We start from the raw sequence: 12,815 nt of genomic DNA, 5'->3' as shown, positions 1-12,815 counted from the left end.
AAAAGATTCAGAGAATCTGGAAGAATCTCTGTGCGTAAGGGTCAAGGCCGGAAAACCATACTGGGTGCCTGTGATCTTCAGGCCCTTAGACGGCACTGCATCACATATAGGCATGCTTCTGTATGGGAAATCACAAAATGGGCTCAGGAATATTTCCAGAGAACATTATCTGTGAACACAATTCACCGTGCCATCCGCCGTTGCCAGCTAAAACTCTATAGTTCAAAGAAGAAGCCGTATCTAAACATGATCCAGAAGCACAGACATCTTCTCTGGGCCAAGGCTCATTTAAAATGGACTGTGGCAAAGTGGAAAACTGTTCTGTGGTCAGACGAATCAAAATTTGAAGTTCTTTATGGAAATCAGGGATGCCGTGTCATTCGGACTAAAGAGGAGAAGGACGACCCAAGTTGTTATCAGCGCTCAGTTCAGAAGCCTGCATCTCTGATGGTATGGGGTTACATTAGTGCGTGTGGCATGGGCAGCTTACACATCTGGAAAGACACCATCAATGCTGAAAGGTATATCCAGGTTCTAGAGCAACATATGCTCCCATCCAGACGACGTCTCTTTCAGGGAAGACCTTGCATTTTCCAACATGACAATGCCAAACCACATACTGCATCAATTACAGCATCATGGCTGCGTAGAAGAAGGGTCTGGGTACTGAACTGGCCAGCCTGCAGTCCAGATCTTTCACCCATAGAAAACATTTGGCGCATCATAAAATGAAAGATACGACAAAAAAGACCCAAGACAGTTGAGCAACTAGAATCCTACATTAGACAAGAATGGGTTAACATTCCTATCCCTAAACTTGCGCAACTTGTCTCCTCAGTCCCCAGACGTTTACAGACTGTTGTAAAGAGAAAAGGGGATGTCTCACAGTGGTAAACATGGCCTTGTCCCAACTTTTTTGAGATGTGTTGTTGTCATGAAATTTAAAAATCACCTAATTTTTCTCTTTAAATGATACGTTTTCTCAGTTTAAACATTTGATATGTCATCTATGTTCTATTCTGAATAAAATATGGAATTTTGAATCTTCCACATCATTGCATTCCATTTTTATTTACAATTTGTACTTTGTCCCAACTTTTTTGGAATCGGGGTTGTACATGCCAGATTTAAACTGTCTCAGAGCTTCAAAACATCAAATGCATTCAATGAATCTTGATACATTCAAAAAAAAATTATTAGTTGTTTGACATAAGCATACTTATTTGATTAGAAATAGGGCAAGATACATTCACATTGATTAAAATACTGATTATTCTAACATTTCTACAGGCACACACAAATAACACATTGGTCTGGGAATAAATTGATTATTCAACACCTTTTCTCTTACTAAGGAGCATCCCCCTGTCTTCTGCCCACATGGTGACTAGGTTTTTATTTATTTATTTTTATTTGTGTGTGTGTGTGGGGGGGGGGGGTGCAAATGCACTTGTGCACATTTCCTGAATATTTCATTGATTCAGTTCGCGTTAACGTTCATTTGTGACAAAGATCTTTTCAACAGAGCCGATAAAATACTGAGTCGGGGAAAAGAGAGAAACTTTGATCAAGTGATCAGTTCATAAAATTGTTTTCATTGTTCTCTGTTCCAATGAAGACTCATTTCCTTGGGAGTTAGTTTGAGGTCATTAGAGGTAAACCATCATGTCTTAGGTGCCAGAGCACCATAAAAGATATGGTTCTCCAAGTTTGTGTGGAAGAAGTCGAGTGGTCTGCACAGAGCTCTACTCCACTGAACACTTTTGGGATGAATTGGAACACCAACCTTTTGTTTCTACCAGACCTAAATGGCATTCATTGTCCAAATTATTGTGCTCTTGTGGCTGATTCCCAAAGCCCTTGTGAAATTTGTTTTGTTGAACATCAGGTCCTATATTTTTGCGCAATATTTTTCTGCAGTTAAACAATGATAAAAACAAAATCCTGGTTTAGCTGATTTATCTGTCTGTGAAGGCTAAAAACTGAGGAAAAAAAACAAAAAAACATGGGAGTTATTGCTGATACCAGCCTCAGCTTGAGGACCCACATAAGTACTGTCTGCAAAACAGCATTCTCTCACCTTCAAAAACATATCCAAGGTCTGTTACATTCTTCTGACTACTGATGGTGAGAAACGTATATATGCATTTTGGTCAACTTATCGGGATGACTGTAAGACTCTTATCTGGTTTACAGAGAGTGAAAAATAACGCTGCAGTAATTTTGACATGTACAAGAATTCATCTGTTTTTAAGCAGCTATGCTGGTTACCAGTAGCTCCATTTATTCATTTTTGAATGCCTTCATGGTCTTGCTTCACTGTACCTAATGAATTAATTGTTCAACATGTTTCAGAGTCTCAGATAAACAGAAGTATCCTGGTCATGCCCATGTATGATCAAAACCTAGCCATGGAGAAATATTAAATCAGAAACATTTATCAATGACAACTCTCAAAATGTTGGATTCTTTTAAGACATATTCAGCAAATTAGTACCTCAAAGTAGGTTGTTTCAAACACCACACAGATTTCTGCTGTCTCGTTATTTCTACCAAGGTGATCATACAACCCTAGGAAGATGCTAGAATGCATAAGATGTTTGTTAAACCCAGTCTGCCAGCACCTTGATGAGCATCTGGTAGTGATGTGTCATGCGCAAAATCATCGGCTCTAAGAGCCAATGCTTTGTAGTGAATCAGAAGAGCCAACTCCCATCGAGTAAGAGCCGGCTCCCCACTTTTTTTTCCTTTTGCTGCTCAGATCTCACTCTCAGTGGCTCAGCTCTGCTCACAGCAGAACTTTGTTTTGATTGGCAGCATGGTGGCTTTGTGGCCAATCACATGTGAGGATATAGGATCATACCATTATGTGAAAACAGAGAGGGGGACAGACGCGACAGTCAGATCTGTCCGTCCCCGTCAGTGAGTGAGACAGTAGACCGTGGTGAGGAGGAGAGGGCGAGTGCATCGCAAAAACATGTAAATATGACTTACACCCGTAAACGAAGCAGCATCAGGCTGCAGTTTAAAGATATTGGGAATAGCAGAACAGAGTGCCTTCACTGTAAAATGAAAATAACAGTAAGAGCAGGTTCCACCACAAACCCAGCGGCCGGCGAGGGCCTTTCGGTGTGGAGTTTGCATGTTCTCCCCGTGTCTGTGTGGGTTTCCTCCGGGTGCTCCGGTTTCCCCCACAGTCCAAAAGACATGCAGGTTAGGTTAACATGGGGCGGCCTTGGGATGAGGTGCCCTTGAGCAAGGTACCTAACCCCTGACTGCTCCCTGGGCGCTTTGGTGTGGCTGCCCACTGCTCTGAGTGTGTGTGTATGTTTTCACTGCTTCAGATGGGTTAAATGCAGAGGATGAATTTCACTGTGCTTGAAGTGTGCATGTGACGAATAAAGGTTTCTTCTTCTTCTTCTTCTTAAAAACCTGCACAAACACATCAGAACTGTCCATCCCACAGTGCAGTTGGAGGGGAGAGAGGGCAAGCTGGCTCAACATCTACTGACCCTGGTGTGTCTGGTCCCAAACCAACAACTGCCTGTCAAAAACAGGGCAGATACTAACTGAGTGGAGAAACCGGTGCATCAGCCCATCCAAGCTGAGGCATTTGATTTTTTTGAATGCCAACCTGCACTGAGGACATAGTGTTTGGTTACTGTAATGTATTGTTGTCGTGAGTTCGCGTTTGCCTTTGGGCTTCCATAGCTGCCTACCTATGTATCACCCTCTGCACCCTGTACTGCTCTGTGTGTGCACGCCAAGGAAGTAGTAAAATATAAGTCTTGTGCAACACTGGCCTCGTTACTGTGTTATGCTCAACATACTCAAAGTGAGTATATTACATAGTGTCAGAAGTCTGTCAAGAACAGTACACGCAGCCATGACTACGCAGTTTGATCACCCCAGGATCGACTGTGATACCGCCAATCTTTATCAAGAATTTGAGAGGTTCTGCTGCCACGTGAGCTTCATCTTCGCCGGTCCTCTCTCGGCGCTAGAAGCTAAACAGAAAGTCGGCTGGCTAGGAACGTGGATCGGCGAGCAAGTCAGGGAAATCTACAAAACGCTAACATGGGCGGATGGTGAGAAAGAAGATCCAGTCAAAGTATTGAATAAGTTTGCCAGCTACATAAGACCAAGAAAGAATAAAAGGATAGCCAGACATTGTTTCAAGCAGAGGAAACAAGGTTTAACTGAGAGTTTTGACCACTTTCTGAAGGATCTGAGGCTACTACTAATGGACTGTGAGTATGCTGACTCAGACGACATGTTGATTGATGCTATAATAGCAGGAATTAGATAAAAACGGGTCCAAGAAAGGCTGTTGGATAAAGGTGAAGATCTGACATTGGCTAAAGCCATTGAAATTCCCCAGCAATTCAAAATGTCACAAAAGCAGATGAGAATTGTTAGAGAGGAGGACTCACAAGTGTCAACAGTGGCCACAAGAACAAAGCACACAGCCTATGCTAATAAAATGTCACATAGCAATGTGCAGACAAAGCCCATTCAGCAGAAACAGACAGTAAACAAATTCAAAAACTGCTTAAAATGCGGAAAACACCCACAACATACATGGAACCAAGGAAAATGTCCAGCTAAAGGCTCTGTATGCTCATACTGTCACAAACCAAACCACTGAGCAGCAGTCTGCCACAACCGTAGCATGAGTTCAGTGAGCGTGGAGCCAGAGGACACACCTGAGGAAGAAATGCTGGACATAAACCTGACATGAGTGGATGTTCCAGTAGCAATTGTGGCAGATGACAAGTGGATTGTAGACATCAGTGTTCTTTCCGAGGAAGTGCAGTTTAGAATAGACACAGGTGCAAAGTGTAATACACTGACTTTGGACTGTTATCAGTTATTGATGCACACAGGTGAACTGAAACGCTCCATCAAGGTGCTGCGCACCTATTCCAACCACAAGGTGAAGCCAGTTGCTGCAGTTGACCTTCCCCTGAAATACAAAGACCGTGAAACAAATGCAGAGCTGGAAATTGTGGACATTGTTCAAGAGAACATGTTCAGCGGCACTTCAGCTGAGGCTCTTGGCCTGATTGTTCGGCTGGACACTCTGCAAGATGGTGCTATCAGAAACAAGGTGAGCACTAACACTGAAGCCACTCTGAACCCAAACACACATGCACCAGTTGGACTGGAAGATTTTCCTGAACTTACATGCACCACAGGCACCTTGCTAGGCAAATACAGCATAAAGATTGATCCAGATGCAAAGGGCGTTGTGCATCCAGTGCGCCGACAACCAGTAGCACTCAGGGCTAAGATAATTGAGAAGCTTAATGAGATGGTCAAAGATGGACACATTGTCAAAGGAGACCAACTGACAGAGTGGGTCAGCTCCATGGTCATTGTCACACGTAAGGACAAGATAAGAATCTGCATAAATCCGAGTGACCTGAACAAGGCAATTAAGAGGGAGCACTACCCCATGTGCACCACAGAAGAGGTCATATCCACCATACAGTACCTGGTGCAAAAGTATTCTCAGTTTTGGATGCTAAATCGGGCTTCCTTCAGATAGTTAGATGAGGCGTCATCCCTCCTTACAACCTTCAACACACCAATAGGCAGGTTCAGATGGCTAAGACTGCTGTTTGGTATAAAATGCACACCTGAGATTTTCCAGCGCATCATGGACCAAATGCTCAAGGGCATTAATGGAGCCACAGGCATGATGGATGATATTCTTATAGCAGCATCCACGATGAAGGAGCACGATGCGATACTCCGCAAAGTAGTTGAGAGAGCCACAAGCTATAATCCGAAGCTTAATTTCAACAAGTGTCACATCCGCCAGTCAGCCTGATTACAGCTGATGGGTTAAAACCAGACCCAGCAAAAACTGAAGCAGTAAGGAGCATGCCTCCGCCAACAGACAAGAAAGGTGTCCGTCGCTTCTTAGGGTTTGTGACATGCCTGTCAAAGTTTATTCCAAACTTAAGTGAAGTAGATGCTCCACTGCGGCAGCTCATGAAGAGCAACATTGCGTTCGCATGGCAGCAAGTGCAACAACAGGCATTTGACAAGCTCAAGCAGTTATGCTCACCCCCCCCCCCCCCCACACACACACACACTACTCAAGTTTTATGATCCAGCAAAGCCTGTTGAAATATACTGTGACACGAGCAGCATGGGACTAGGAGCCATGTTACTACTGGACAACCAGCCTGTTACCTTCTCATCCAGATCGCTGACTGATGCAGAGATGCGCTATGCGCAAATCGAGAAGGAGATGCTCTCCATTGTCCATGCCTGCATTAAGTTTCACCACTACATATTTGGTAAACATGTCACAGTATACAACGACCACAAGCCACTTGAGGATATCTACAAAAAGCCACTGCTGTCTACTCCTATGCGTATCCATAGAATGCGTCTGCGATTACAGTAGTATGACATCATGGTGAGCTACAGAAGAGGAAAGGACATGGAGCTGCGTGACACCCTTTCCAGAGCACAGCTAGCAGACGACACGCCAGAGGCAACTGGCCTGGAGTGTGTCTCCATGCTCAACTTCGTATCAGTGAGTGATCAGAAATATGCTGAACTTCAAGAACGCACAAAAGAGAAGTTAAGTCTTCTCCAACAGACAATTCAGCGAGGCTGGCCGGACAATAGACGGGAAGTTCCTGTTCAGCCCTACTGGGACTCAAGAAGCCAATTAGCTGTATCTGATGGCATAGTGTATAAGGGACTGCACATCGTGGTGCCCCCCCCACCATGCAAAGACACATGTTGGAGCTCATACACGAGTCCCACCTAGGAATGGTGAAGAGTAAGCAGTGAGCACGTGAAGTGTTATACTGGCCAGGCATGAGCGCTGAAATAGAAAACATGATCAAAAATTGTTGCAAGTGTGCTGAAATCCAAAACAGACTTCCCAGGCAACCACTTGTACCAACAGAGACACCAGAACTGCCATTTGAAGAGGTAGCCTCCGACCTGTTCGAGTTTGAAAGAAAACGGTACATTGTACTTGTGGATTATTACTCAAAATACATTGAAGTGGATGAACTGAAAGATCAGCGCAGCTGCACTGCAGTAGAGACTCTGAAAACTCAGTTCAGCAGACATGGCATCCCTGCCACCCTTAGGACAGATAATGGTCTGCAGTATTCATCAGAGGAATTCAAGGAGTTCTGTAAGAGCTATGGCATCCTGCATAAGACATCTTCACCACACATGCCACACTCCAATGGTGAAGCAGAGCGTGCGGTGCAAACAGTCAAGAGGCTTTGGAGCAAAGCACCCGACAAACACCTTGCACTGGTGGACTACAGAACTACTCCACTCGAGTCAGTAGGCCTGTCACCAGCTCAACTGCTCATGGGCAGGAGGCCTCGCAACAAACTGCCTACTGCTTGTGCACTACTTACACCCATGGCCCATGACCCTGTCAAAGTCAAGCATCTGCTAGACAAGGCCAAGCACACCCAGAAATTCTACTACGACAGCAAGAGAGCAGCCAAACCCCATACTGCCCTACAACCTGGAAATGAAGTCAGAATGGCTCCATATCCTGGAAGCCACAAATGGATGCCTGGTGTTGTAGTTCAGCCACACAGTACTCCACGATCTTACATTGTGGACAGTGGAGGTAAGAACTTCCGCCATAACAACCAATACCTCTGTGCCAGCACTACAGTGGCCAACCAGTCATGCCATGTGATGTGTGATGAGTCTTGACATGAGACCCCTGGACCGCCTGCAGCAAAAGAGCAGCAGCCCCCGCCAGCTCCTCCAGAACTACACCCTTCATCTCGTGAGGTAGCACCATGCTCCCCACGAGCCCAACCAGGTGAACTACAGTATATATCACCAGACGGGGCAGAGTTGTTAAACCGCCTGATAGACTGAACTTAGTTTGATGGACTGACTGTGTATCTGTTAGCACCTCAGTTCTACACTCAGGGACAGGTGTGGTAAAGACACCTGAAGGAAGTGATGTGCTGGTAACCTCTCCTTCCTAGTTAAATATTTGAGTTCAGTTGTTATTTAGTTATGTCGAGGAGACAGAGACATTGGACACTACCAGGGCAAGCAGATTGTTTGTTCATTGAAAAAAGAAGTAAAGAGGAAATCAGTTCATTATCATTCTCATCTCATCTCATCTCATTATCTCTAGCCGCTTTATCCTTCTACAGGGTCGCAGGCAAGCTGGAGCCTATCCCAGCTGACTACGGGCGAAAGGCGGGGTACACCCTGGACAAGTCGCCAGGTCATCACAGGGCTGACACATAGACACAGACAACCATTCACACTCACATTCACACCTACGGTCAATTTAGAGTCACCAGTTAACCTAACCTGCATGTCTTTGGACTGTGGGGGAAACCGGAGCACCCGGAGGAAACCCACGCGGACACGGGGAGAACATGCAAACTCCACACAGAAAGGCCCTTGCTGGCCCCGGGGCTCGAACCCAGGACCTTCTTGCTGTGAGGCGACAGTGCTAACCACTACACCACCGTGCCGCCTCATTATCATTCTGTTATAAGGAAAAGAGAAATGAAAAGCAATTCACTATTACATTTGTTAATACTGGCAAAGCAGTTGTTATAGCTTACACGTAACACAGACAACAACAGTTTTGCTGAGGAAGGGAGATGTAATGTACTGTTGTTGTGAGTTCGCGTTTGCCGTTGGGCTTCCGTAGCTGCCTGCCTGTGTATCACTCTCTGCACCCTGTACTGCTCTGTGTGTGTGCGCGTCAAGGAAGCAGTAAAATATCAATCTTGTGCAACACTGGCCTCGTTACTGTGTTACGCTTAATATACTCAAAGTGAGTATATTACAGTTACTGGGTTTGGTTCTGTTTCTGTTCTGGTTCTGTTCTGTGGATTTGTTTGCAGTGTTTTGTTCATTTGTTTTTGTGTTAAATTAAAATTAAAAGTTTGATTAAACTATTAAACAAAAGTAAGAATGCCTGCTTTTGTAACAGAACAAATACACAAAATTAGGCAATTATAAGGCTTCTCATAAAAACACTAAATGCAAAAGAGTTTATCAACACACAAAGCATTCATATTTGCCAAGTTAGGCTAAAGTATGAGGCTACAGATGATAATAAATTAAGAGCCGTTTGGGAGCCGAAAGAGTCGGCTCTTCTTTGGGAGCTGTGCCACAAGAGCCGGCTCTCTGAAAAGAGCCGAACGTCCCATTACTACTTTCTATACAGGGGCATTGTCATACTGAAACAGGTTTGGGACTCTTAGCTCCAGTGAAGGGAAATCATGATGTAACTGCAAACAAAGACCTTCTGGACAATTGTATGTTTCCAACTCTAGGGCAAGAGTTTAGAGAAGGCCCAGATATGGGTTTAAATTTCAGGTGTTCACATACTTCAGGCCATACAGTGTACTTTGCAATGTTTGGAATTTTATTCCCTGTGGTCTGTAACTTAGTGGCTCTCTGTCCTCTTTCAGGTGTTGGCTATGCAGGCCAAGTGGCTGGACTGTATAGCTGCATCTGTTACTTCATAATCCTGGCCTGGGCACTGCTCTATTTGATCTTCTCCTTCAAGTCCCAGCTTCCCTGGGCCAGTTGTGACAACATCTGGAACACAAGTATGTGCTCATACAAATATGAAATGGTACCAAGAGTGACTTAAATTAATGAAACTGATCATCTGCTCGCCTCACTATATTAGCAATGCTACATTTATTTGCATTTTCCATTTTTCTTAAACTGCTTTTTTGTGCTTGATGCTACTTTGAAGTTGAGTGAGTGAAAGCCAACCTCAGAAAAAAATTCTATACATTTTAGAAGATGAAAAAAAAGGGCTCAGGTGGCAGAGTCTGAAGCTTAACATTGAACATGGATGTTCTTCTCATGTATGTATAGGTTTCCATTTAACATCCAAAAACATTTTAGTACGTGGATTAACTACTCTAAAGTGTGCACTGATGTGAATGAGCATGCAAGTGATTGTGTATGTGATTCCCAGTAATTGACCGGAGTCCTATTCAGGTTACCTTGCACCCAGTGTTCCCAAGACAAGCTCTGGATTGACTGCTGCCCTATCCTAGGAAGAAAGAAGAAATCTTTATTTATCACGTGCACACTTGAAAGAACTTAAAGAACTTTATTTAAGGGTGACACTAAATATCATTATAGATAATTTACACGTGGCCCTCTAAATAACTAAAATTACTAACAAAAAATAAATAAATAAAAAGGGGGGACTCTAAAAAAGAAAAACTACAATATACAATTTGGAATTCATGAAAACTTTTAGCTAAGAAAAAATTATTACAAATTACAACTTAGATTTCTTGAGGGCCGCACCAAAAGAGGCTAACGATTTACACTCTTTAACGTCTCTTGGTAAAGCATTCCAGAGATTTGCACCACTGAAGCTGAATGTTCTTTCACCAAAAGAGTGTTGTATTTTTGGCAACTGCAGGTTGCTTTGTGAAGATCTTGTATTTTTAGAGTGAATTGCCCCAAAGTTTTTAAATTTTGCTTTTAGATAATCTGGTGCAAATCCATTTAAATATTTAAACATGAGATGACATTTCAAACGTCTGACTCGAACAGTAAAAGGTTCTATGTTTAGGGCTTGAAACAGTTCGCTGGAGGGATGGTCCCATCTTGCATCACATATAATGCGGCCTGCACGTTTTTGTAGCATTAACATTGCGTTGTCGTGTTTTTGGAAATTATCTCCCCAAACTGTCCCACAATAGTCCATGATTGGTTGAATTAGAGAATCATAAAACATTTTCCTTGCCTTGAATGTTAAAAAATGTTTTATTCTCCGGAGTAGTCCAATTCGTTTTCGTATCTTTTTAGAGATATACTCCATGTGATTATTCCATGATATACTTGAAGCACAGTGAGATTCATCCTTTGCATTTAACCCATCTGAAGCAGTGAACACATGTGCGCACACACACCCAGAGCAGTGAGCAGCCATACTACAGCGCCTGGGGAGCAGTCAGGGGCAGAGGTGGGTAGAGTAACCAAAAATTGTACTCAAGCAAGAGTATTGTTACTTTAGAACAGGGGTCACCAAACTACGGCCCGCGGGCCAGATCCGGCCCGCCACCCCCCTTTGACCGGCCCCCCAGCCCCTCTGCCCCCCATCACTTGAACCGGCCCTATGAGGCAATCCCCAAAAGTGGTCATGGCCTATTTTTTTAAATTGCTTTTTGGCAAATAATAACATGTCTGCATCTTGTATTTTGTTGATTTTATCAATTAAAATTGATATTTAGTTATAAAATGAACTATTCATATTTTCCGAATTTTCGTCATATGCTCACGATCAAGCAGTGACAGGCAGCGCATGCGCAGAGAACTGTCAGTGTTCAGGACAGCAAAATGGCTAGCGGTAAGCAAAAAGCTGACAGAGAGTGCAGAGTTTTTAAAGAACAGTGGACCACCGATTATTTTTTCGTTCAGTGTAAGGACCGTGCAGTTTATCTTGTATGTAAAGAAAGTGTGCCGGTTTTCAAAGAATATAATCTGCGTCGTCACTATGAAACCCACCACAAAGAGTATGCTAGTTTGCGAGGGCAAACAAGAGAAGACAGGATTCGGAGGATGAAATGTGGACTGGCTGCACAACAGAATGTAATCCTTCACCAAACCCAGATCAACCAGGCTGCTGTCTGAGCTAGCTATAAGGTAGCTCACCTACTAGCTACCCATGGAAAGCCGTTTACTGATGGGGACTTTGTTAAAGTATGCATGCTTGCTGTGGCTGAGGAGGTGTGTCCCGACAAGAAGGATGTGCTCAATGCGGTGAGTCTCTCCGCACCTACTATGACCAGGCGAACCGAAGATTTGGGGGACAACGTGTATGACCAGCTGAATGAGAGAGCATCAGAATTCGAGTTTTTTGCTTTGGCCATGGATGAGAGCAATGACGTGCAGGACACAGCACAACTGCTGTGATCTATTGATCTATTGCTCATATTATTATAATTTCACTGTTTTTTAAAATGTATTTATTTTATAGGCCTATTTATTTGACCTTTATTAAGTGCTGCATACAATTATTATTTATATTATTAATAATATCAACAGGCCTACCTACAATTTATAATTTTCCACTCACCTTTGCCAGTGTCAATCACCTCAAATAGGCAGATGTTTCTTACCTTGACAGCTTTGATATTATTTTTATTAGAAAATAAATAAATGGAATATCAGTGGTATTTCAAATTAAAACAAAGTGTGAAGACTTGATTACTACTTTTGCAAACCACTAGTAAAGATAAACAAATATGTGCCAGGAATCAAGTGTTGATATAGTAGTATGGATATAGTAGTGGGGATGGCCGTGCCAGGCTAGTAATCTCTACTACACAATGAGGCCTGCTGGTGGTCATATTTGTCTGGGTCATACAATTCTATGTGATATAGCTGACCCGACCCCGGCCCCCATCACAGTCAGGAACGACAATGTGGCCCCCAGAGAAAAAAGTTTGGTGACCCCTGCTTTAGAATAATATTACTCAAGTAAAAGTAAAAAGTAGTTGTCCAATTAATTACTTGAGTAAGAGTAAAAAGTACTGAGTGAAAAAACTACTCAAGTACTGAGTAACTGCTGAGTAACTTTTGTTTATTGATCAGGATGTCATAACAGGCAGAGATTTCATATATATTTCACACATATAAACTGTGTGTGTGTAGTTCTGTGTATTAACAATAACAACAAGCAGCTCAAGGCAGTCTGCACATAAACCATAACACTGTGTGTGCGCATGCACATTCACTCCGTGAAGTGACTGTTCAGCTTTAACAGCAGCTGGCTCTCAATTTTGCACTGTGAAGCT

The 12,815-nt window shown here is 43.2% G+C and overlaps 1 protein-coding gene across 1 annotated transcript in view; it reads left to right on the top strand.

Moving 5' to 3' along the window:
• Window positions 1–12,815, top strand: part of LOC132888105 (sodium- and chloride-dependent GABA transporter 3-like) — a 95,858-nt gene that overhangs the window by 19,103 nt on the left and 63,940 nt on the right. The window contains exon 3 of the mRNA XM_060924098.1: window positions 9,456–9,596. Coding sequence (XP_060780081.1) covers window positions 9,456–9,596 — 141 coding nt within the window. The remainder of the gene's footprint in view (window positions 1–9,455; window positions 9,597–12,815) is intronic.

This window comes from Neoarius graeffei, chromosome 6 (genome assembly GCF_027579695.1).
Source record: "Neoarius graeffei isolate fNeoGra1 chromosome 6, fNeoGra1.pri, whole genome shotgun sequence".
NCBI classification, from domain to species: domain Eukaryota; kingdom Metazoa; phylum Chordata; class Actinopteri; order Siluriformes; family Ariidae; genus Neoarius; species Neoarius graeffei.
Note: the sequence above shows the minus strand (reverse complement) of the source record. Positions and strands in the feature narration are given on the sequence as shown.